The following is a 26,964-nucleotide window of genomic DNA, read 5'->3' as shown; positions in this document are numbered from 1 at the left end:
TGCGTATGATGGAGCAGTCTCAAAAAAGGAGGGTACCCAGTGGCATGCCCCAGGGTTCTGTTCTTGGGCCCCCCGCTGTTTAACTTGTTTGTAAATGATATATCATATGGACTGACTGGGGATCTTCAGTTATTTGCTGATGATGCAAAGTTGGGAAGAATTATAAGTAGGGTTGCTGATGTTAAATCCCTTCAGGAAGATTTGAATAGACTTTTTACTTGGGCAAAAGAGTGGGAGTGTAGTGTAAATATCAATAAGTGCAAGGTGTTGCATTTTGGAGTGCAGAAATATAAGGCTGTGTACTATATCGATAGTGCCGTACTGCAGAAAGTGAATGAGATTACAGATTTCGGAGTGATGGTTGACAGTAGACTGAAGTTTAGAGGGCATACCGCTAGTGTTGGAAAGGTTGTACATCGTAGTGCTGCTATGACGAGAAGTACTCTAACATGTACGGATGAGGAAGTGGTTGTGCCACTGTATAAGGCACTAGTCAGACCACACTTGAACTATTGTGCTTAGATCTCGTCACTTGGTTTTCAATATGATGTGGAGACATTCGAGAGGGTCCAGAGACTAAGACGATATCAGGAGTTTGGAATGCTGGCTATGGAGAGAGAGGTTGAAGAAATGTGGATTGCAGAGTTTGGTGGATATGAGGAAGAGAGGTGATTATAAAAAGGGTAGAGGGTGGGAGGGGAAGAAGCAGAGAAGAAGTCAGACCACACTTGGACTATTGTGCTTAGATCTCGTCACTTGGTTTTCAATATGATGTGGAGACATTCGAGAGGGTCCAGAGACTAAGACAATATCAGGAGTTTGGAATGCTGGCTATGGAGAGAGAGGTTGAAGAAATGTGGATTGCAGAGTTTGGTGGATATGAGGAAGAGAGGTGATTATAAAAAGAGTAGAGGGTGGGAGGGGAAGAAGCAGAGGTTATCCCTGGAAGTTATGTAAAAGTTTAGGGAATAGGGGTGTGAGGAGTAGAATTTTTACATGGAGAGTTGTCAGTGAATGGAACACATTGCCAGAATGTGTTGTTAATGAAAGGAGTGTTAAGGATTTTAAGATTCTATATGATAAATATAGAATAAGCAGATGCATGAGGAATATAACACTCAGGCCAGGAGAGTGACTAGTATGGTGAGGAAGGCCAAACTGGAATATGAGAAGAGATTGGCATTAAGATCCAAAGAAAATCCTAGGGAATTTTTTAGCTATGTAGCCAGTAGGAGGAGAAATGATTGTGGAAGAATGATATTGTGTGGATAAAAATGGGAATAGAGTGACTGATGCAGAGGACATAGTGGAGTTGTTCAATAAGCACTTTATTGGAGTATTTCATCCTGGAGAAGAAGGTTTTAATACTAGAGAGATAGGGCAGTTTCAAGGTTAAAGAAGCAAGAGGAGAGTGTGTTCCAAATACTGAGTACTCTGGATTTCAGTAAAGCTGTGGGAGTGAATGGTATTTCACCACAAGTTTTGAGAGAATGTGCTAAAGATCTGACAGCTTCATTGACCAGGCTCTTCAATGAAAGTCTGGCTGAGGGAAAGATACCCAAGGAATGAAAGGATGGTAAGATAGTGCCATTGCATGAGGGCAGTAGCAGACTGGAAGTGTCTAATTATAGGCCAGTTTGTGTGTCATCAGTAGTTGTTAAAGAAGTGTCTTGGAGAAATTAGTGAGGAACCATATATAGCGTTGGTCAGATGAGGGCAATGTTATCTGTGAGAATCAACATGGATTTGTTAAGGGGTGCTCTTGATTTCGTAATATGATTGCCTTTTATAATAAAACGACAAGAGCAGTTGATGAGGGAACGGCATATACTGCTATTTTTTTGGATTTTGCAAAGTTAGTCAACTGGATTCAGGATTGGCTGTCTGATAGTTATCAGAGAGTTGTGTATGGTGAGGCAATATCAAGGAGGCAGAGGGTTACAAGCGGGGTTCCACAAGGCTCAGTACTGGGACCTGTATTGTTTAATCTTTATATCAATGGCATAACATTGTCAATGGGATTGCAAGGGGGATATTCAGTTGTTTGCAGATGATGTGAAGCTGGCATGGTTATTAGTAACATTGCAGATGTGGCAGCCCTTCAAGAGGATATGAATAAACTGGACAGATGAGCAAATGAATGCGGGCATCGGTTTAATGCAGCAAAATGCAAAGTCTTGAAGTTTAGTATACATTGATGGGAGGCTACATACTCAATTGGAGGAGCTGTACTGGAGGAAGTAGAGTAGACAAGAGATCTGGGGTGATGATTGATAGAAAACTGAAATTCAGGGAGCAATACTGAGAAGGACAGTGATCTGTAGAGATAAAAGAGTTATCATTCTGTTGTATAAGACTCTGATCAGACCACACTTAGACTATTGTTCTCAAATTTGATCCCCAGGATTTGAAGGGGATAAATTAACTGTGGAAAGGGTACAGAGGTGGATTAAAAAGATGGTTCAGGATTGTACAACGTTAGTTATGAGGATCGGCTGAGGGAATGTGGACTGCAGAGTTTGGTAGATAGAAGGAGAGGTGATATGATCGAGACTTTTAAACTGTTGAGAAGCAGTTACAGGGTTGACACTGGGGAGTTCTTTCATTTGGTGGAACAGCGGGAAGGAGCGATGACAAGGAGCCATCCCTGGAAGTTACGAAAGGAAGCTGTGAGCAAGAGGATGAGGAGTGGTTTCTTTGCGTGGAGGTTGGTTGAACCGTGGAATGCATTGCCTGATAGCATGGTGAGAGCAAGAACAGTGAATGAGTTCAAGGAGTGATATTGTAAAAATTTGATGTAGCTTAAAAATACCAAAGCACTTTACATCGATTTTTACATAGGTCAAGTCCCATGAGAATGTTACAAAAATAACCTTGTTTGTCTATATATATTTTATGCTAGATATTATTGTAAATAACCCTATGGGAATTAACTGTATTTACTCCTTTAACAAGAATGTTTTAGAATGTCAAAAACAAAGGCAATGTTTTGCCACTGGAACTTTGTATAATAGCTCTATATGAGAGCATAAGAAAGTTGTTTATGATTTTAGTGTATGAGAAAGTTGCTTACAAGCTCTGCGCATAAACACCTCCAAAGTCAGTACCTGAGAGATCTGAAAGGTTCAAATAAGTTTCCACTGCCCGGCAACATACGATCAAAAGAGTGCATGGAAGAGAACAAAGAGCAGGTCGAACTTTAACACTTTCATTGCCAAGCTGAAAATTGGAATTTCGTGTGGTGGCCAAATTTTTTATATTTTTTTATTTAGTTAGCGACGTCCACGCGATAACACGTGATCGGCCGTTTGGTGAGAACTCGCATCGCGTGATCGCGCGATATCGTTCATTGCCAAGCTGAAAATTGGAATTTCGTGTGGTGGCCAACTTTTTTTTATTTTTTTATTTAGTTAACGACGTCCACGCGATAACGCATGATCGGCCGTTTGGTGAGATATCGCGTGATTGGCAATGAACGTGTTAAAGAAGATGAAAGAGTCATGCAGAATTTTTCAGGGGTGACAACCCTTCGTGCGAGGTCTCAGAGAAGGCATAATAAAAAGGAACTGAGCCAAGCATAGGGGGCTTCCAGTTGTCGGCAGAGAGAGGAAGGCTTCCAGTAACCAGCAGAGAGAAGGAACCCAGTAGGCAGTCAAGAGAGCCAGTTGGCAGCAGTTACACTCATTGGAAACAGCAGATAAAGGAGCCAGTCATCCAGGCATTACAGCGAGCCCAAGTCAGAGGAGAAAAGCTGATGTAAACACCCGAAGTAGCTTTGCTCGGAAGTCCTTTTGCTGCAGGAAATTAACCTTTTGCCAGAGCTGTATGAGTACCCAGGTTGCAGTCCACAGCCTGCTAATTCCCGATGGGATACTGCTGATGCCAGACACTCCTGAAGGAAGCTCAAGATCTGAGATGAAAAGAAATGCCATAATGACTTTAGTGCAAGACTCTTGACTGAATGTGTGATAGAGCCTCTGTAAGTTCCATCCTTTTGTACATTTCCTCTTATAATCTAGGAGATATGTTATAGATGGACTGCTAAGAATTAGTTTAATAGTAATAAGACCATAAGTGAGTCAATTAGCATGTTAGAAGTTGATATCAAATTTGTAAAAATAACTTAGCAGAGAGTTAGCCAACCTCTTTGTGAGTAAACTAGAAGTTTAATAAGTTGAATTTGTAAGCAGAGAGTAAATAAGCCCTTGAGTTAAAGAGATTATTTAGTGTTGAAGTAAAAAGGATCTAAGTTTATGCTGAAGATTTTATAGATGAGTAGAGAATGCAATCTCCCTTTCATTTGATTCATGCATATTTCATATTAATTTAAATAAATGTGTTTTAATTATTTGTTAAAAGAGTGCTGCCTGATCTTTTATTTTCCGATGCACTGTTTCTAAAAATAATCGGACTTGTAAGCGGAAAACAACTAAGGCATTAAAAGCGCAGTTTAATTACTTAAGAACCACAACTGTTTATGTAAACTTTGTTGAAGGAATTCATGCTAGTAAGAGAGAGAGAGAAATCTACCAGCCGTACTACTAAGTCTTCTGCCGATATAAAAAAATACTGGTGGCACAGTCTAACAAATAAATTTTCCAGTGTTCATAGGCATATGATTAGTAAATACGAAAGGTGGATAAACATAGTACGCAAGAATAAGAAAGAAAGGTTACGAGAGAAAAAGCGCGCACTGCTAATTAGAATAAAGATAGAATTAAGATATTACAATAAAAGCAAAATAACACTATCTGTTACAATATGATAGATTTTGTGTTTCCTTGGAAGGTCCTCCCACGATGAGTCTCTTGACTCCATGGAGGCCTGAATAATAATAATATGTTGTCAGTTGAATGACCCTCCCACAATGAGTCTGTCGACTCCATGAAGGGTGTAATAATAATAATAATAATAAAATAACCAAAGTTATATATATATATATATATATATATATACTAAATAGAACAAATGGTTGGTTAAAATATGACTTGAAAGGAGATAAGTATAATAAGAGAGTTGTTTAGTAAAGTAAGAAGCACATTAAAAGAGACAAGATTGCAAATCTACTGCTGCATGACAAGAGCTGAAGAGAGGTGAAGACAGTTGTGATTGCCAATGAGCCAGTTAGTCAACTGTAGGAGAAATAGTGTATAGAAGTAAGTGCTCAGAGGTAATTTCAACTGTATACATTAATGAAAGAATTGGCAGCATTTCAGGAGAATAATAATTAGCTGCCATTTGAGGAATATGAGCTCACCATCACAGGTGATGGTGAACTCAAGTCCTAAAATACCAAGTGACAGAAGCCAACACTCCTTCAGAAGATGTGTTACCTGATCTTGCTATCAGATACTAGAGAACCTATGTGTAAAGAAGCAAGCAACACCATACGGCATATGATATGCACTACCATGACACCTACAGAGCTGTGTGTATGTGTTGTAAGTTTTAGAGAAGTGTGCTGTGGCCCCATAAGTATTTACTAACAACACTGAATCCATATCACTTGATTAGCAGTAGATACTTAGAGAATGCTCTTTTACATGAGTGTGTTGTCACAATAAAATATGAAGGTGGCAATGTAACAATATAAGACTGCTTCTTGTGGTAAGGATTAAACATAATAACCATAGGACATGACATCATAATTATCAATTCTTACATTGATGTTCTGGACAACTGCAAATTCCTATATAACAGCAGCAGTTATATGATGCCAGCCTTGATGCTTTCCAAAATAATAACACTTTAGCTCATAAAGCATTGAATATAAACTCATGCTTTATAGAGAATAACATTAAATATTGCAGTAGCCAGCTCAGAAATTAAATTTAGCACTGTTTCATTATTATTATTATCATCATTATTAACCCACGATCCACATGGAGTCAAAGATTCATCACGGAAGGTCCCCTTTCTTATAAACACAGTCCATCATACTATGCATTAAATACATTAAAATTCTCTGAAGACACCACACTCTTAGGTAATGCATTCCAATCATCATAACTCTCCATGCAAAAAAACCTGCTTCTCACTCCCTCCTTATAATATCATATATGCATTGTTATACATGACCTCTTATTTCCATCACCTCCTTCAGGTGATAACTTCTTGTTCTCCCTCCATCCATTTCCCACCACTTTATGAAAAACCTTCAAAGTTAATCCTTTCACAACCCAATACTAACTTATATGTTTCTATCCTATCATCCCTCTTCCTCCTATCCACCAGACTCTGTATATTTCATTTTCTCAACCTTGCTTCATACTTAACATTCCAGGAACCAGAGTCAATCGCTTCTGTACCCTTACAAATATCTCATCATCCTTTTGAAAACCAGGGGACCAAATCTGTGCACAATCCATATGTGGCCTAATCAAGAGCTTACACAATAGAACCAGAAACTTCTAAAAAGTCAGTGTCTTCCACATCATTGCCAGAATTTGTTGTGTTGTCCTCACAATTTTGACAATATGTCCTCCTGTAAATTTTAGATCCTTATCCACCATCACCACAAGATTTCTTATTTCCTCCAACAATATATACCCCCACCAGGCATAAACTCCACATCCAATCTTTGTTTTTCAAATTTTAAAACCTTACATTTCGCAACACTGATCTGGCCTTCCCATACCCATACACTGATCATATGCAAGTCTTCTTGTAAGGCCACAACATCTGCTATACTCCTCATACTTCCTCCCAACTCTGCATCATTTGAAAACAACTGAATATCTCCATTCAAATCATCCTCAATATCATTAACATATAGGTTAACTAGCTATGGCTCTAAAACAGACCTGAAACAAAACACTAGTGACTTTCCTTTTCTGAAATATTGCTCCCCACCTCCATACACAACTTACTGATAAGTATCAAATAGCCAATCTCCAATCCAATGTACTGGTCTAATATCCAACCAAATCCACTCTAGTTTGATTATAAACTTATCATGCAGTAGCTTTTAATTTTTTTCAGTAAATGACAACATATACTAGAATATTAATTAAAAACTTTAATAAATACCTTCCTATATGAGTATACATTGTCATTTCCTGAAAAAATTAAAAAATTAAATTAAAAATTAAAATTAAATTAAAAATTAAAAAAAAATTATGTATATCCAACGTATAAGTTTATCTGCAAGAATTATCATGTGGTAATCTGTCAAAAGCCTTTGCAAAATCTAAGTACACTACTGTGTATCCATCTCCCTCATCCAATGCAGCTGTTGCCTTATTGTAATAAGTAAGTAGTTACTAAAACATGATCTGCCTTTAGCAAATTCTTGTTGTCCATCGAAAATAACAACACTGTTGGCAACCCAATTCTGGATCCTGGTTCTCACTAGCCTCTCCAATACTTTAACCACAACACCCGACATACACACACACAGATTGGCCTCTAATTTGATGCTTAGCACCTCGCTTATGAAGCAGTACAATCTTGCCTTCCTTTCTTCCACTCCTTTAGAACTTGACCCAACATAAGGCTCATATTATACAAATATGCCAAGGCAGAAATCAACTCCCTGGCACATTCCTTCAAAATATGTGATATATCATTAAGTACCACAGCCTTATTAACATCACGTTTGCTCAGTTTCCCATATACCGCTTGCTCACTTACAGTCAGTCACTCTCTTCCTCATCATCCACTGCTCTCAAACTCTCCATGATGTCACATTCACAAGAATGAATGAACTTTATGAACCACTCATTTAATATCTCAAGTATATCCTTTGCAGCAGCAGCAGTTGTTCTTATACCACTTTCTCCAATCAATATCCTTCCATAATCATTATTTTTTTTTCTGGCTACATATCAAAAGAATTCTCTAGGATTTTTTGTGACTTCATTAACTAACAGATTTCATTGTCACACAAGCTTGTTTGCCATCAACCTTGCTTACCATCTTACCATTAATTGCACTCTGTTTTTCAATGTATTTATTGTGCATTTTATCATAATTTCAACTCTTTTCCATGCTATCGCTTCTGCACACTTTCTGAATAATTGCACAATCTTCCTCAAAATCATTTTAGTTACAACATCATGTTCCCTGCTCTGATATAAATAAGCTTTGTGGTCCATCAGAATATCATACTTCCTGCATACCCACTCTTGCTCATTTCTGTTATTCAGTATCTCCACATAAACATCTGCTGCCCACACATATACGAGGTGGTATCAAAAAGTTTCGAGACTAGCTCTGTTTACAAGAAATTACTTTATTTATCTATGTTTACACACTATCACCTTCAAAATAGTCCCCTTGCATATCAATACAGCGCTCCCGGCATTCTTGCCACTTCTGGAATGTGTCCTAAAAGTCTTCTTTTCGAAGCATGTCAAGCACCTTCTGCGATTCGCACTGGATCTCCATAATGGTGTCAAAATGGTGACCTTTGAGCTGGATCTTCATCTTCGGGAAGAGGGCAAAGTCTGCAGGAGCCAAATCTGGTGAGTAGGGTGGGTGCAGAAATGAGATCATGTTGTTTCTGGCGAGAAACTCACGTGTGAGGAGAGCTTGGTGACAGGGTACATTGTCGTCGTGGAGCATCCAGTTTTTCGCGCGCCACAGATCTGGTTGCTTTCGCCGAATGTCCTCCTTCAGACGCCTTAAAACCTGGCAGTAGAATTCGCTATTGATGGTCTGGTCCCTGAGGACGAATTCTCAATGCACAATGCTGTGAATGTCGAAAAAGACGATGAGCATGCACTTGGTCGAACTACAAACCTGCCTTGCCTTTTTCGGTTGTGGAGATGATGGGCTCTTCAACTGTGAAGACTGTTGCTTCATCTCAGGGTTGTACCCATCTACCCAAGTTTCCTCACCGGTAATGATCCTCGGCATAAAGGATGGGTCATCCACAGCACGCTGATGGAGTTCTTGGCAGACTTCAACGCGGTGTTCCTTCTGCTCCTGGGTCAGCAACCTGGGGACGAACTTGGCAGCAACACTGCGCAAGTTCAAATCACATATGAGGATTGCCTGGACTGTTCCGTATGACACACCGACAATGGCAGCAATGTTGTGGAGTGTTCTCCAACGATCCTCATGCACAAGTTGGCGAATGGTTTCGACATTTTTGGGGGTTGAGCTCGTTGAAGGTCTTCCTGATCTCTCATCGTCTTCCAGTGATGTTCTTCCACTCTTGAAGCACGCATGCCACTCAAAACACCTCGAACGACTCATTGCAACAGCGCCATAAACTTGCTGAATCAAGTCAAACGTCTCTGTGGCAGATTTGCCCAGTTTCATGCAGAATTTCACATTTGCTCTAACTTGCTGTCCATGATGAAATCGCAGATGTGGTAACACAGGTGGTCAGAATAGCATCAGTTGCACAGCTCCTGATGTACACAGGACATCGATGTCTTTTGGCACACTGGCTTATGAAGGTAGGTGCTCCCTGTGACTGTGTGTGCAGCCTTGTGCTGCCATCTGTTGGCATGTTACAAACCTAGTCTCAAAACCTTTTGATACCACCTCATATACTACATTCACGGCACTGTACAGTTCTTGAAAAATCCACCATTCATTTTATTTGTCTTTTTCACTGACCTATTATAGGACTCCTGATCAGCAATTCCTAACTGTGGCTTAATGGCCAATCTCAAGTATTACTGCTGTGTGTTTTGTGAAGAATACATGTATGCAGTCAGCTGCTGTGCACATCGTTTGGCAAATACAGACAAGCAAAAGCTTCTTCAACTACCTACCAACACTTCATTAATACAACCAACAGATTAAAGAGTAACCTCAGAAAGTCTTTGTGTCTTCTGAGATTGACAGAAAGCAAGACACAGAGTCACCTCATTTATATTTATTATTAGTATAATTAGTGACTTTCATAAAAAATCACTGAATAAAAGTTCATTATTGTACTGCATTTATATTTTCACCTATCTAATAAAATATAATGTTATAATGACTCTGTTTAGCACTGTTTTGGTTAGTTAGCGCTTCACATTTTAGGAAAGTATCCTGAGTGGTATCCACAGGAATATTAGTGTATTTGCTAAACTGACAAGAGTTATCATTCACTGTATCAGTACACTATATATATTAACCAACCTCTCTTGGATGGGTTCACTATAATATATATATATATATATATAATGGAGAACCCATCCATTATAATTTATGAATGAAAACAGCTTGTAACTTCCCCACTGCTGGGTGAAGGCCTCTTCCATTGTAGGAGGATTGGGTCTATTTCTCCCATGGTGACCCACTCCATCTTAGGAAAGTGTATGCATATTTGTTTGGATGAAAGACAATCACACACATCCATGCCCTAGGTGGGATTCAAACCTGCAGCAGATACCTGGAGAACAGATATGCTAACTTCGACCGGCATTATATGTATTGACGTTTTATCATGTTATTAAAAAAAGTAATTACAAACAAAATCAGGGCAAGAAATTATTTAGTTCTGTCAATAAGAAAGTTTTGTTTTTTATCTATGTGTTCCATAACTTGTGGTAGAACATTATGTAAGCAGGAATAGAAAACAAGTAAAATATTTATAATTTTTTCATATACAAAATTAGTTAACTTATAAAATCAACTCAGTCAAAAGAAAAAATGTAACCGTACCCTGAAATCTTTGTAACAAAGAGGCACAGTAATTTTGGGAGTGCCAAACATTTCCCTGCCATTCAGAAATGCTCGTTTGATTAGAATGCTCACTAAATGAGAAATAAGAAAAAACAGACTTTTATAATGCTCTCATAATCTTTGAAATATAAATTAACATAATACAATCTTCATTTTATAAATGGACTATTATTTTTATACATCATCATATCTTAAGATCTCCAAGATATAACTGAAGATATACCAAATCAATCCTGATGAATTTCACTAAATTCTTTTTCAAAAGTACATCTTGGCAGTTGGAAGAATAAAGGCATGTTTCATGCAAATATAAATTTTTTGAATAATGAGATTATTGGTTGAAGAGAGTGTTTATTACTTATATATAAGGAAGGAGAAAAAGATAATGCAATTAAAGAATATTTATAGATATTGGCTGCTCAAGTCCTGCCATAAATGTTGGACAAAACAGCATAACCTTAACCCATATACTGAATAAAGATTAATTACCTGTGAGAAAAGGAGGACCATGGAACATTACCATCTTGGAATAGTGCCAACATTAAATCTATACCTTTAAACTGGAACTGGCAAATAATCATCATCATAATATAACACTAAATATGGATCTAGACCTTATGATATTTTCCAGTTTCAGTTTTAATCTAATAGAATCTTTTGAGGTCTATCCAGCCTTCTCCTCCCATTTGGTTTAAATTATCTAACTGTTTAGAATATTGAGTGTTTACATTCAGTTTACATGTTTCATTCAATTTTGCTTATTTTTCTTTAGTTTTTCTTCTACTGATTTCATTTTTAGTGCTTTTAAAAATATCTGAGTTCATATTTTGGTCTAATAAAGTATATTTTGCAGTTTTCTATTCATGAATATCATTTCACTTCTTTTTATTCTTTGTCACTCTTGCTTGCATACTGCCCAAATTTTTCTGAGATTATCCAAATTTTTAGTATACGTACAGCTAAAGTACAATAATATCCTACATTATGAAAATCCTCTTATACGATGCTGCATTTGGTCGTACAGTGGTTTCAGCAACATGATGGTACCATAAATCACTGATGATTTTTCGTGAACTATTTTTTATGACGTCATTGCTCGCTACATCCGTGTTTTAGTGTTCTGTAAATTAAATATACCAAGCAATTATATACTTGGTTTAATCCTTTATCCAAGTGTAAGCAAACACGTTTGCGTATGAACTATTTTCAGGACTGGGGTAACTCATATATAGAGGCTTATAACTTCACATCACTTGCCTTAGTATCCCATAACGCAAAGAAAGTTTTAGTGTTCTGCTGTGAATTATGAACTGTTTATAACTATTATTTTATTTTACTGTTGCTAATCCTGTCCTGTCAGGTGTCTTCTCCCTCCAGGAGATTGACTACCATGTGTCTCCACCATGTCCTATTCTGCACCTCTCTGTTGCATTCCTCATATGAGAGATAGGTCCAGTCTTCTATATTTTTCATCCGCTCCGGTCTTTGTCTTCCTCTTTCCCTCAACAGTTCCTTTGAGAAGTGTCCTTTGGCAGTTATGTCTCAGAATATGTCCAAAATATCTGACTTTTCTCTTTTTAATTTCTTTCATCAGGCTCCTATTTATGCCTGCCATCTCTAGTACCTCTTCATTTGTCTTTCCATGATATTCTCATAATTCTTTGCAGCATCCACATTTCAAAGGCCTCCAGTTTTTTCACACTCAGATTAGAGAGTGTCCATGTCTCTACTCCATATAATAATGTAGACCATATGTAGCATTTGGAGATTCTTAGTCTTGTTTTCAGATTTAATTCTCTAGATGTTAGTAGATTTTTCATTCTGAAAGTTGACCTTGCAATTTCAATCCTTTTTCTAATTTCATCTTCTGTCCTGCCATTCTCTGTGATCAAGTGTCCGAGGTATATGTATTTAGGAACCTGTTCTAATTTATTTCCTTTTATACTGATGCATATTTTTGGTATTTTCTTTTCTCTTGAAATTATCATGATTTTTATCTTTTTAAAGTTGAAACTGAGGAAACCATACTGTTCGCTATACTTGAGGGTTTCATCTATAAGAGTTTTGGGGTCATATTTGTTTTCAGCTAGAAGAACCGTGTCATCTGCATATCTTAGGTTATTAATATTTCTACCCCTACAGTGATTCCTTTGAGATTACTAATTTTATTAAATATTTCTTCTGTGTATAGGTTAAAGAGAATCGGAGAAAAGACACAGCCTTGTCACACACCTTTCTGAACTGGGAATTCTTCTGAGGTCTTTCTATTTATTCTCAAAGATGCAGTCTGTTCCCAGTAAAGATTAGTTAATAGCCTAATGTTTTTTCCATCCATGCCTATTTTTGAAAGGATTTCAATTAATTGTTCATGTTGGACATTGTTGAATGCTTTTTTGTAATCTATGAAGCAGAGGTACACATCTTTTTGTTTTTCTAGATATCTTTCTATGATGGTTCTGACGTTGAAATTACCTTCTCTTACCTACATTTTCCTTGAAGCCACTTTGTGTATCATTTATTTCTATGTTTATTTTTCTTTTATTTCTTTCAAGAATAATGTATAGGAGGACTTTTGATACTTGACTGATGGGGCTGATTGTCCTGAACGCTTCACATCTTGTAGCTTTTGTTTTTTTTTGTTAATTGGAACGAAAATTGAGTGATTAATGTCTTTGGGGAGAAATCCAGTCTTATATATTTTATTGCATAATTTTGTTAGAAATTTCAGTCCTCCTTCATCGAGAGTCCTCAACCATTCTGCCAAGATGTTATCTATTCCTGCAGCTTTATGTGGTTTTAGTTTTCTGACGGCATTTTCAACTTCACAGAGTAAAATGGATGGTCCTTCTAAATCAGTCTGTTCAGGAATATCATTTCTTTGTTGTTCATATAATTTCCTTGTGTATTCAATCCATCTTTCCATGATTTCTTTTTTATCCATTAGAATATAGTCTCTTGAGTCTCTAATGACACTTGTATGGTTTGCTGTATTTGTCCTGCTTGTCGTTTCATTGATCTTTTCATGCATTTCTCTGCTTCTGTGTTTTCTATCAAGGTTTTTATATCTATACATTTATATTTAATCCATTCCTCTTTGGCTTTCCTGCATTCTTATTTTTACAGTCATACCCCGACTTACATGAATCCGGAGTTACGGGGTTTCATATACGTACGTATTCCTGTCCCGCTTCACGCCTCACTACTAGTCGTATCTTTCCAGCACTGGCCGCATTCGCCAGTGTTGCACATGCTGTGAACAAGCACTGATGTGTTTCGCGCAGTCGCCATTCATACACGATTTTTATAGTCTACAAACCTTGCGATTGTTTAATGTTATGTTCTTGATAAAAATTTTATCACATAAAAAATAATAATGTCATCCAAAGGAAGCAAGTCCGATTCTTCTACAGCTAGCAAGAAAAGAAAAACATTGACTTTGGAAACAAAACTCAACATTATTAAGGATTTTGAAGGCGGAATGAAAATTTGTGAGCTAGCAAAGAAATTCGATCTACAGAAATCCACAGTAAGAACAATCATAAAAGAAAGGTTTACAGATTTTGGAGGATTCTAACGAGGAACGACTTGTAACCACAAGGTAAGGAATAAAAAAATCATTAGCTTTCTATGAAGAAATTTTGCGTGACAAGAAAAAGACATTATGCCGTCAAAAAAATACTTTATTTTTTTTATCTACAAAAAACTACAATTATGATTATATTTCTTAAAAAATATAGATGTTTTTGTAAACCTTTGGTCCCAATTAACTAATCTTTTGTATGTTTGTATGCAAAATTATACCCGAGTTACGCGAATTCAACTTATGCACTTTTTCTAAGAAGTTCGATCTACCGTGTAACTTCGGGGTATGACTGTATTTCTTTATTCATGCTTTTATATTCAGGTTTGTTCTTTAACTATTTTCTTTGTTTCATCAACATCAGTATTTTTTTATTTTTTCATTCATCCAAGGTTTATTCCTTTTCCTTTGTGTGGGAGTGTATTTTTGGCTGCTTCATTGATGATATTGAATCTTCATTGATGATTCTTGAATGTTTGCCAGTTCATGTTAATTTCATCAATTGGTGTTCTATTTTCTGTGTGAGTTGTGGTGTCAGACTTGCTAAGAGATTTTGTGAATTCTTTTATAAAGCAATCTTTAACTTCTTGGTTGTTAAGTGAGTCTGAATTATAAGTTTCTCTTATGAATGGTTGGCTTGGTATCTTAAGTTTTATTTTGATTTTTGCAATCACTGGGTTGTGGTCCGATCCTATATCTGCTCCAGGATATGTTTTTATTTGTGTTATTGCATTTCGGAATTTTTTGCTTATTATTATATAGTCAATTTGGTTTCTATAGATGTCCCCAGGGACATCTATAGAAACTTAAAAAGTTTCTATAGACTTAAAATTGAATACAATATACTAATGCTTTATTGTCCTCTTCAGGAGGGTAATAAAGTATTAGTGCTTCATGAAGAGGGCACTTTTCGACGTGTAAACATTGCATCACATTCAAATTAATAGCCTGGGTGTGCTTTCAAAATGCATACACCTTTGAGCCCTTCAAAAAGATGTAAAGTGAGTCAAATTCTTAGCTTTCCTAGTACTTTTAAAGCTCTGAGAAGGCGCGGCTGGATGAGCTAACATTTTGAGCTCACCCAGCACCTAGCATCTGTGATTAGTTATTGTGTTAACCAATCCAATTGAACATTTTCACTTGTCATGAGTTGAGTGCTTTCTGTATCCGATGGCTGTATTACAAACAGCTGTTACACATGTTTCCTGGAACTGAAAATTTGAAAGTGGATGTTAAGAGAAAAAAGCTAATTGTTTTTTCTTTTGCTCATGCAGTATAGTATCTGTTGTGGTTGCAAAGTTTTTTAATGGTATATAGAGACATTTTTATTCTAGTCTTCGGAAACAACAGACAGTAAAATATATATCCCTTCCTGAATAAAAATGAATAATCTGTATTATAAGACATTGCTGTTCTACAACAAAATACCAGCATATGTGAGATTGATAAGATAGAACAACCGCTGACACTAAAAAAAAAAAAAAAAAACGAATGAATGTAGAATTCCCGAAAGTGTGGATAATTCCGATAATAATCGGATGTTATGTATACTGAGTCTCAGTAAACAAAATAAAATTCTTTGAAAACGAAATATACACAAACCAGAGAAATACAAATAACATGTGCAACAAATTTTAAGAGATGATTTTCTGCTCCATCAAACCATATTGATTCCTGGAATACTCTCCTCTCTCTTCATAAGTTCTTTTTTTTTTTTTTAAATTATGTCATAATATTGATGACATAATGATGACATAATATTCATGTTTAGACTTTATAGGATCATGCTATTCGCTCTACCCAGAAACGTATAGGAAACACATATCACAAAAGATAATTATTAATAATTCGTTTACCATTAATGAAAGTGTTTCTACTAACACTTATTCTTTCCTATTCTTACATGTCTTATAAATGATGGTTCACATATTTTCATCTTTGAGTATTACAAATATACCAACCAAATATAGCATTCTCCTTCATTGTTGTTTTTTAATAAACTCTAAAACAGATTGTTCCTCCACTCTACAGAAGTATTCAAAGTTATCCTGCAATTAATTGCATTGGACCAATTAAGATGAGCGCTGATGCGTTATGCCCTCTCAAAACTTTCATACATTGATATAAAAATGCAATCACACGGTCATAGGTGTCCAGGGGGGGGGAGGCATTCCCCAGGGATTGATTAAAAAATTCCACAAATTATAATCATAATCGTAAAATTGATTGAGATATGTAATCTTACACCCTTGACCCTGTGATGCTTTGTCTGTCTTAAAATTTTATTATGGGTTGGCTTGTTTCGGCCCACGGCAGGTTAGCCATAAAACATGTTTCATTGCAGCAATAAAACATGTTCCTGTTTTTGGTTCATCTTTTTCTGATTTGTGAACAGTGACTGGTTAGTTTGCCCTCCGTGTCTAGTGAGTCACTGAGTGAAGTGTGAATTGTAAATTTATAGTGAACAAATTTAAACAGAAAAATACATTTTGAAAAGGTACTTGTTAGTTTTATTTGTTAGTTTTATGATTTTTTTGTTTTTAAACTGAAATAATTTAATTTAGGATTAATTAATTAGTTGATTTTTAATAAAATATGGCAGTCAATTTTTTTTATATATGAAATTGTGTTAAAAACTATTAATTCTGAATACTTTTTTTCCCAAGAATTAAAGATCATTAAAATTGATGCAAAATGAAAATAACATATTTATAGTTTACATCGACAAATAATTACATCATAAAAAAAAAAAAGAAAGAAAAGCGAAAAGACTTTTATTGATGTAATTATTTAATTAAATTAATAATTATAAAAATTTATTGATGTATTTATTTGTCCCCAAGCATTGCCTTCAACCCCCCCCCCAGGAAATTTTCTGCGGACGCATACCCATGCATATGGTCAAATGGACGTGAAATTTGTAGTCCAGGATGCATAACCCACATGATAGCACACCAACTGAAATGGGCACGCGACGCCACTGATTGTAAGGATGAAAGCCAGAATAATTAGATATAAGATATTAATAAGATATAATAATAAGAAGAAGATAAGAACAATATGCCCTCTAAACTTCAGCTTTCTATCTATACTAATCCCAAATGACTGGCTTCATCAATTTCCTAGAGAACTTTCCTCAATATGATACTCAGCTTGTAATCTTTGTATTCCAAAATGCATATAACTTTACTTTTCTCAACATTAAAATGACATCCATTATGTTTTAACCATAATGTTGGCCTATTTAAATTATTTGGCAATCTCTCTATCACCTTGATTAACTATTACCCTACCCAATTTTGTATTATCAGCAAACAACTGAATATCCCCTTCAAATTATTTCCTATGCCAAATTAAACAGCAGTGGTCCAAACACAGAGCCTTGCACACCACTCGTCACCTGGCTACTCCTGGATTCTGCTCCTCTATATACCACTTTTTTGGTATCTGTCCATTAGCCACATTTTATCCGCATCACTAGTTTCATATCCATTGCCATTTGTTGCAGTTTGCGTAACAAAGTTCCATGTAATATCATGTCAAATGCTTTCATAAAATCCTGCAGCCATTCCTTTTATCCAACTAAGCTGTTACTCTATTATAAAATGTTAGTAGATTACTAAGGCATGACACCCTTCATAAAGCTATGCTGTCTCTCATATAGTATTATATCTACCCATTCCCAAGGTGGTAAAAGTACTTTCCAGTACTTTTACAACCTTCCAAAGATACTAATTGGTCTATAATTTGCTACCACAGACTTAGAGTCTCCTTTATGCAAGGGAGTTATTTTGCCACAGTCCCACTCTCTTGGAACTTGCAGAGCTGAGACTTAAATTAGACAGCCTAGTCAAAGGCATCACCAGTTCCTCCTACACATTATCTTAAAATGGGAGTAGATATCCCATCCAATCCCACAGCCTATTTGTATTCAGATTCTACAATATCCAAAGTACTTCCAATTCATCAACCTCTGTTCTCACATTAGTCTCTGTCACCTCTGGCATAACAATATCTTCACTTGTAAAATAGTCATTCAGTAACTTAACATTTTTTTTTTTTTTTGCTTCTGTCACCTCTCTACTATCTGCACTCATTAAAGTTATCCTTCCATAGTCATTCTTTCTCCTACTTGTCACATAACAAAAACAATTCTTTGGGATTTTTTTTTTGCCTTCTCAGCTCATGCTTAATGATATTACTTATCCATCTAATTCCTACCCAATTTACCCTTGTAAATTGGGTAGGAATTACTCAATTCTGGCTTCGGGTTATACAGCATGATATTGCTTACTCCAGATGCCTCTTAACTATCCCCCCCCCATGAACTGTGAACATCCTTGCAGATCTTTATGCCACAGTACTGCTTCAAGCTGCCTTTTAAATGTATCCTAATCACCTGCCTTGTAGTTCAACATATATCCCTTCTTAACTGGAACTTCTACATGTTTTGCTACCTCCCAAGTTAAGACCACATGATCACTTTCACCAATTGGAGACAATGTAGCCACCTCTTAGTTACTGACAGGTCGTGATCCTATAAGAAGATCCAACACTCTTCTATCCCGAGTCCCCCTCCATCACATACCACCTGAAGTAATTATCTCTCAGTAGGTGTATACATTCTATTTGCTTTCTGTCATGTGATTTTCCTTCCTTCCAATTTATATCTCCATAATAAGTCTCCTATAATACTCAACCTGCACTCATTGTACTAATTTGCTGATGCATGTTTTCCACATCATCCCTGGCATCCCATGGCTTATAGCAGCAATCAATTTTATATTTTTCCTATTGGCCTCAACTAGATTGACCTCAAAAGTTCTGGCATGTGCCCAAATGGCGCTCACTTTTGTGCTACAATTCATCTGCTATCATCAGCAGACTCCTGTCTGTATTCTATCCATCACATTCTATCCCTGTAACTATGTCATTTGCTGTTAGCCAAGTCTCACTAATGCTTATAACTTTTGGCATTAGTATATAGAAATTGTAGCATCCTCTTAAGCTCCCAACCACCCTTACATGCTGAAATTACTACCCCATTCAATACTGTTGCCAGACAGACTTGATTCTGCATTTTTTGTTCATTCACACATTCATTCGAGTCATGGGTGTCTCACACTCGCCTACATCTGCTCTAATTTCTTTAGCTTTCTCGACTTTGTACTTACACAATCTCAGTGAACCAAACTCTCTAGAGACCTAACTCTGAATCCATCAGAACTGTATAAATCTTTCTGTCCATCAATATCAAGCCATAAGTCCACAAACTCTGTATCATTCCTTCTGCACAATCTGCATATTGATTCATTAGCTATCATCACACCTTCTCGTTTTGACTCTATCACAGTATGTAGCAGACTTACAAACTTCACTCACCTGCTCTTCTTTTTCAAAGATTCCAATAAGTCTTTCACATCCTCCCTCATACAATATTTTGCACTTCTCAGGTCAATGGTTCAGGCCAAAACTATCACTTCTTTCACCTTCTCTTTCTGCATCCTGACAATATTACTAATATTAATATTCACAATATTTTGTAGTGCTTTCAAGAAGCACTCCCCTCAACATAGAATCATCATAAAAAATATATATCTTTATGCTATTTCTCTTGTTAATTCTTACAATTTTCCTTTTGGCTTTGGACCATTTTGTTTTTGTTCTCAGTTCAATCTCTTGCTGTTTCTGCAGCTTTTCAATCTTGTGCTTTGTTCTGTGAAGAACTACATGCAAGCATGCTATTTATACATTCAGGTCTTTACATTTTCCTGAACTTCTGCCACTACACTATCTGTGATCATACTTTCAGTATGATCACAGATATTTACATTTTCTGGTCTTCCAAAACATTTATTACACACTCACTCGCCAGTTTTGCTCTCCTTCCACAAATCTTTCAACTTTTGCATTGAATACATCTCACAAATTTTACACTGGACAAAATCATGCAAATTTATCTCTCCTAACAAGATGTCTTGGCTGACATTGTTCTGATATGCACAGGTGCCATAACCAAGATCTATACTTTAAGTAAGTAAACACATTTTACTTAAGTCTCACTACTAGTCACAAATTAAGAAAAACCATCATTTATATAAATTGTTCTCATGAAACTAACATGGAATAATTAATTAAAAAGCAGGACAGAAACATTAACAATGCAATAAATTAGAAATATTATGTCTTTAAATTAGTTAAATTAATAAGTAACACCATCCTAGGATTCAGGATAGTATCTAGTTTAAAAAATAAAATAAAATGTTTGAATTACCCCAAACTGACTTACTGTATAAAACTGTTTGTCACCAACAATAACATAAACATTAATTTCTTATCATCATAAAAACTTTATTGAAACAGATGATCATATATATTAAATTTACACTTACTCCTTTGTGACACCTTTGCTCCCAGATTGTGGTCTACATCAAAGGGATCTATAAAAACAAATGAAGATGTTCTGATTCCAATCTATTCCAACACTCATTAATTAATTAAAAAATTATATTTGATTTAGTTATTCAAGAATGGCTGAATTCTTTCAATATGTCTTTATATCATTTTTTGTTCAATTCTGTATAACCTGCTGTTCTTCTCATATACATACTACCCATCTACTACAATGATCCTTGTCTTATCTGCTTCTCTCAACGTCTATGCTTCACTCCCATATAATATTAATCTTAGTGTGTTATTATTTCAATTTATCTTAAAGAATTTATTTATTTTGTCGGATACATCTACATTTTCATTATAACTTATTTCACTATAAAATTATTACATTTTTAAATTATTTTGATGACTGTAACTATAGTGCTTTATAGCTTCAGATGGACATTTTTCTTTTTATTTCAGTTTTTGAGAAATTTATGTATTTTGTTTAATATTAAATTTAATTAAAAACAACTTTTTTGCAGATTATCTTCAATTTCTTGATATATTATTTCATCATCTACAAGGGACAAGGTATCATTTTCTATTTGAATTCCATCTTCCCATTACTTCTAACATTTTGTTTCAGTTTTAATCTATGAATCTATGAATGACAGATGTCATTTCTAAATGAATTATCTTCTTTTAATAATTAGTAATTTAACACATTCGCTGCCACACTCCCCTGGCATAGTTTGTTACCACACAGCATGCACTTTCACTTCTTCAAGGTCAGTACGAGTAATCTCGTAACCAGCTTATCAGATAGAATTCTGTTTCATATGCCAACTACGAGTAATCTCATATCACCCTCACCTATATATTACATGCACTGACGACTGTGTAATTTGAGTTCAGAGTCAGTGACGTTCAGCATTCAGTGCAGTAAGGTTTTGCGTCTAGTCTCTAAAAACCTTCAATTATGCCATTGCCAGTAAAAGAAAGCTTACTGATGACGAATTAGAAGCTTATGCTAATATGAGCGATGATGAATGGAAAGAATTATTTGGTTCTGATTCCAAAGATGATTATAATCATACAGACGACTCTAGCTGACTCAGATGATGAAGAAAATTCTGAAGATGAAGTTTGCATCCAGTCAAATATATCAACATTTACTAATTTGGAAAATTCAGAACAAGAGCCCCCACAATTTGTCTTTGTTGAAACTATGGGTTTTAAAATTGACACTGCAAATTTCAGTATCGAAAAGCTGGTTGAACTTTTTTTTTTCTCACACTTTTAGTTGAACAAACAAATTTATATGCTTTACAAAATATTGAGCAAAGGCGAGCACAGATCAAAAAAGTCAAAGAATTTCAAACTGGAAAGCAAAGACATACCTGAAATGAAATTATTTCTTGGATTTTTACTTCATATGGGTCCTTGTAATTTACCATCTATTGAGCATTATTGGAGTACAAATCATTTTTACAATTTTCCATTTTGGCGCTCTAAAATGAGCCGAAATCAATTTCAAATTTTATTGCATTATTTGCATTTCGCAGTTAATTCCCAAGCAGCTAACGATAAATTGCACAAACTAAGACCAGTCCTAGATCATTTTAATAGTGTAATGCGAAATAGCTACACACACCAAACAGAAACTTATGTATTGATGGTCAATGGTGTTGTGGCTGGGTAGACTGTCGTTTCGGCAATACATGTCATATGGCGTGAAATTCTATGAACTAAGCAAATCAAATGGATTGGTGATAAAAATAAAAATTTATACAGGTAAATCTGAATACTCTTTAGCAAAAATGGGTCCAGCATAGATATTATATTTCACTTGATGGAAGAATATTTAGACCGGGATTATGTATTGCATATGGACAATTCTGTAGCTCTGACTGAAAAACTTACGTGTGTGCAGAACGCTGCAAAATAATAGGAAAAACAATCCACCAGATGTTATACAGAAGAAACTAAAGAAGGGGGGATTTGTCTGGCAAAGAAGAGGTTTTAGTCAGCAAATGGAAGGGTAAAGGGGAAGTTCTTTCCATTTCAAATATGCACAAATTGGAAATGGTTGAAGCGAAAAATCGGAATGGTAAAATTCAGTTGAAACCATATATCATTAGGGACTATAATTTTGGTATGTCAGGCATCAATCTTTCTGATCAAATGCTTTCTTACTATTCTGCCTTACAAAAGACAATTAGATGGCCAAAGAAATTGGCAATATGCATTTTTGATATATACATTCAAAATGCGCATAAATTTTATAATATAGTTACTGGAAATGCAATGACTGTATTAAAATTTAGAAATAAATTTATCTCAGTTTTTGTTGGAATGGATGAGTTTACAACATCAGAGAATATCAGCAGGATTCGGGATCTACATTATTTGGAAATTTTACCACCTACAGAAAAAAAAGAATCGTCCGACAAAGCCATGCCGAGCATCTACACGAAACAAACAACGATGAAAAACACGTTAATATTGTTCTGTGTGCCAGGAAAAACCACCATTGTGCGTGGAAAATTGTTTTAAGTGTACCATTCATAATTTGATTTACAAAATCGGGCTATACTATGGGTTAACTAGTGCTTGGCATAGGAGGCTGGTAATCGACATACGAGTATATTTGTAGTTGGCTTGTAAGGCTCATATATAATATACTATACTTTTGCTGAAATTATTTTCCTTCTACCAAGACCCCAGATGTGCTCTCCTCTTTATTCACAAGCCAAGGGGTCCAAATTAAGATGCTTATACTACGGGTTAACTCGTACTTGGTATAGGAGGTCGGTAATCGCCATACGAGTATATTCATAGTTGGCTTGTGAGGCTCATATACCAACTACAAGTATAATCGTAGTTGGCAGTGAATGTGTTAATAGTGAACATTGAATAAAAGCAGGATCTTCCATTTCTTCATGTTCTACATCTGATCTTTTCTAATTCTTTTCTTCCATTTCTACATCTGATCGTTTCTAATCCATTTTTCATTTTTTATAACCTTTTCAAAGAGAAGATTGATTTTTTATTTCAATATTTTTGCATGTATTTAGCATTATATGGACTGTGTTTAATAAATGTACCTCTGTCTTATCTGTAGTTTCTCGATACATTTTTATACTGTTTTCATAGCACAATTGGAAGAACAATGGGAAACTCTGCCTTTCAACTGGAAAGGACCTGAGTTCAATTCTCATAACGAGGAGGGGTACTTTTTATATGGGTTTTATTTCAACTGATGGTGGGGATAGCCAATCCCGTCAGAGATAGTACGGTTTTCCGCACCCAAAACTGAAATTTAAATTTTGCAGGCAGGCAAATCAGCCAAGAGGACAGACATGATTTACAGACAAAAAAATTCTACTGGTGGGCAGTAGATAGCATTGTGAGTAAATAGTCAATGATACCACTGTGTATACAGGAGGGGGGGGGTGAAAAGTTCTGATAAACACCTAGAACAAATGATATTAAAGCAACTCTTCTTATATATCCTAAAAGAAAAAAAAAATATAACAATTTGATGAAGCATGGGGATTAAAGGGTTTTAAGGCATGTTCTTTCTTGTGGTTATATCAACTGCTTTAATATAAATTTTGTTCTAAGTGTTTATCAGAAAGTTTCATCTCCCCCTCCAGATGAAGAATTAAGTAGTGAGAACAGTGGGTTGTGTGAAGTCCTTGACTCCTCCTCAGAGGTATCACAGAAATAATAATAATAAGAAGAAGACAGAGATGTAATGACAACACTGTTGTCTACTGATGACAATACACAATACGATCAAGACCTTCTGAGAGGAAACTGGCTGAAGAAACCTGTGGATTCTCAAAATTGGCTTTCACTGATGACATGAGAAGCAGAAAGGGAAATGGCCCCAGTCCAGCATGGAGAGATCACATCGAGTGAGTGGTATCAGTGGAACTAGCTGTAGATCCAGAAATGAGTTGTTGTGTTTGTATACCAATGCTAGAAGTATAAGAAACAAGGCGGATGAAATGGTTGCACTAATTGCGTCTGTGCACCCAGAGATTGTCGGAATAAGTGAGACATGGTTAGATGAGGATGACATCCTGACAGGAATAGAGATGGAAAGGTATGATGTGTTTCGTGAGGATAGAAGGGGTAAAAAGGGAGGGGGAGTGCTATTGATGATAGAGAAAGAGTTATGTCCATACAAGGTAGAGATGCAAGGGGGAAATGGGGCCCGTGGTTTTGAGGCAGTATGGTGTGAGATAGAGGTGAATAGATTCAAATACTTGGTGGGATGTTGTTATAGACCTGGTAATGTGGATGGTGGTGATAGTGAAATGTATAGTCAAATAAGCCAAGCAAATAAGAAAAGGATGATCATTATGGGTGATTTTAATTATGGCAATATAGATTGGAATGAAGAGATAGCAACTGGAAGTAAAGAAAATGAGTTTCTTGAGTTTTTGAGGGATAACTACCTCAGACAGTATGTAACAGAGGGCACAAGAGGATTAAGGGTCTTGGATTTGGTCATCTCATCGGAGGATGTAATTATCAATGAGGTATCAAATCATCCACCAATTGGCGAAAGTGACCATGAGGTGATTACTTGGGTGGTTGCCAGCAGTGCAAGGACCCCTGTGAAAAAAGGGTATATGTGGAACTACAAGGGGGGTGATTATGAAGAGCTCAGGAGACAGCTTGCAGGTGTAGCATGGAATGAGGAGTTAGCTGGAAAAGAGATCAATGCAGCTTGGGGGATTTTCAAAAAATATTTAGTGGATGCAATGTCTAAATGTATACCACGGGTGAGAAGGTTAAATAAGTTAGGTGTGAGATGGATGAATAAAGAGATTAAGCATGCAATACAGAGAAAAAGGGCATTGTGGAGGCAGCATAAGAGAAGTGGAAGTAACCAATTTCATGAGTTCTACAAAGACCAGGCAAGGAGAGTGACTTGGTTGGTGAGAGTAGCTAAAGAGAGGTATGAACAGCAGTTAGCTAATGAAGCTAAAAAGAATCCTAGGGAGTTCTTTCGATATGTAGCCAGCAAAAGAAAGAATGATTATGGAAGGATGACATTGATTGGAGGAAATGGTATAAAGACAGCTGTTGCAGAATATGTGGTGGAGATACTTAATGAGCAGTTCATAAAGATCTTTCAATCTTGTGAATGTGACTTCATGGAGAGATTAAGAGCAGTTGATGATGGGGAGGAGAGACTGACTGTAAGTGAGCAAGAGGTGTTTGGGGAGTTGAGTAAACTAGATGTAAATAAGGCTGTGGGACTTGATAATATATCACCACGTATTCTGAAGGAATGTGCCAGAGAGTTGACACCTGCCTTGACATATTTTTTTAATACGAGTCTTGCACTTGGTCAAGTCCCTAAAGAGTGAAAGGAGGGCAAGATTGTGCCACTTCATAAAGGAGGTGATCGAACTCAAGCATCAAACTATAGGCCTATCTGTGTGTCAGGTGTTGTGGTTAAGTTGTTGGAGAAGCTTGTGAGAACTAGGATCCAGAGTTGGGTTGACAACAATGGTATAATCTTTGATGGACAGCATGGATTTGCTAAAGGGAGGTCGTGTTTTAGTAATCTACTTACTTATTACAATAAAGTGACTGCTTCCTTGGACAGAGGAGAAGGATACACAGTAATATACTTGGATTTCGCAAAAGCTTTTGATAGAGTGCCTCATGATAAGTTGACAGTCAAACTAGAGCAGATGGGGTTGGATATTAGATTAGTGCATTGGATTGGAGACTGGCTATCTGATAGGTATCAACAAGTTGTGTATGGGGGTGCAATATCCAGGAAAAGGAAAGTCACTAGTGGAGTGCCTCAGGGATCTGTTTTAGGGCCATTACTATTTAACTTGTATATTAATGATATTGGCGAAGATTTGGATGGAGATATTCAGTTGTTTGCAGATGATGCAAAGTTGGGACGAACCATAAAGAGTAGTGAAGATGTTGTGGCCTTGCAAGAAGACTTGAATAAATTGAGTGATTGGGCAAGCAAATGGGGATGTGAGTTCAATGTTGCAAAATGTAAGGTTTTAAAATTTGGAAAACAAAGATGGGATGCAGAATTTATGCTTGGTGAAAATATATTGTTGGAAGTAGAGGAAATAAGAGATCTGGGAGTGATAGTGGATAAGGATCTAAAATTTAGGGGTCACATCGCCAAAATTGTGAAGACAACACAAAGACTTCTGGGAATGATGAGGAGGACACTGACATGTAGAAGTAGGGAGATTCTTGTTCCATTGTATAAGGCTTTGATTAGGCCACACATGGACTATTGTGCCCAGATTTGGTCACCTGGTTTTCAGAAGGATGAAGAGATGTTGGAAAGGGTCCAAAGGCGACTGACTAAGGTA

At 36.2% G+C, this 26,964-nt stretch overlaps 1 protein-coding gene across 13 annotated transcripts in view; it reads right to left on the bottom strand.

Annotated features, from left to right (window-relative positions):
- The window catches only part of LOC150093031 (terminal uridylyltransferase 4-like), a 621,373-nt gene that overhangs the window by 50,687 nt on the left and 543,722 nt on the right, over positions 1-26,964 (bottom strand). For all 13 annotated transcript variants that reach the window (XM_090413455.1, XM_090413456.1, XM_090413454.1 and 10 more), the window contains 2 exons: positions 20,602-20,649; positions 10,609-10,700 (listed from right to left, as the gene is read on the bottom strand). In XM_090413455.1, the coding sequence (XP_090269581.1) occupies positions 10,609-10,700; positions 20,602-20,649 (140 nt within the window). The remainder of the gene's footprint in view (positions 1-10,608; positions 10,701-20,601; positions 20,650-26,964) is intronic.

Source organism: Typopeltis vanoorti, chromosome 24, assembly GCF_054136105.1.
Source record: "Typopeltis vanoorti isolate ZY-2024b chromosome 24, IOZ_Tvanoo_1.0, whole genome shotgun sequence".
Classification (NCBI taxonomy): Eukaryota; Metazoa; Arthropoda; class Arachnida; order Uropygi; family Thelyphonidae; genus Typopeltis; species Typopeltis vanoorti.
The sequence above is the reverse complement of the archived record's forward strand: the minus strand, read 5'-3'. Positions and strand labels throughout refer to the sequence as shown.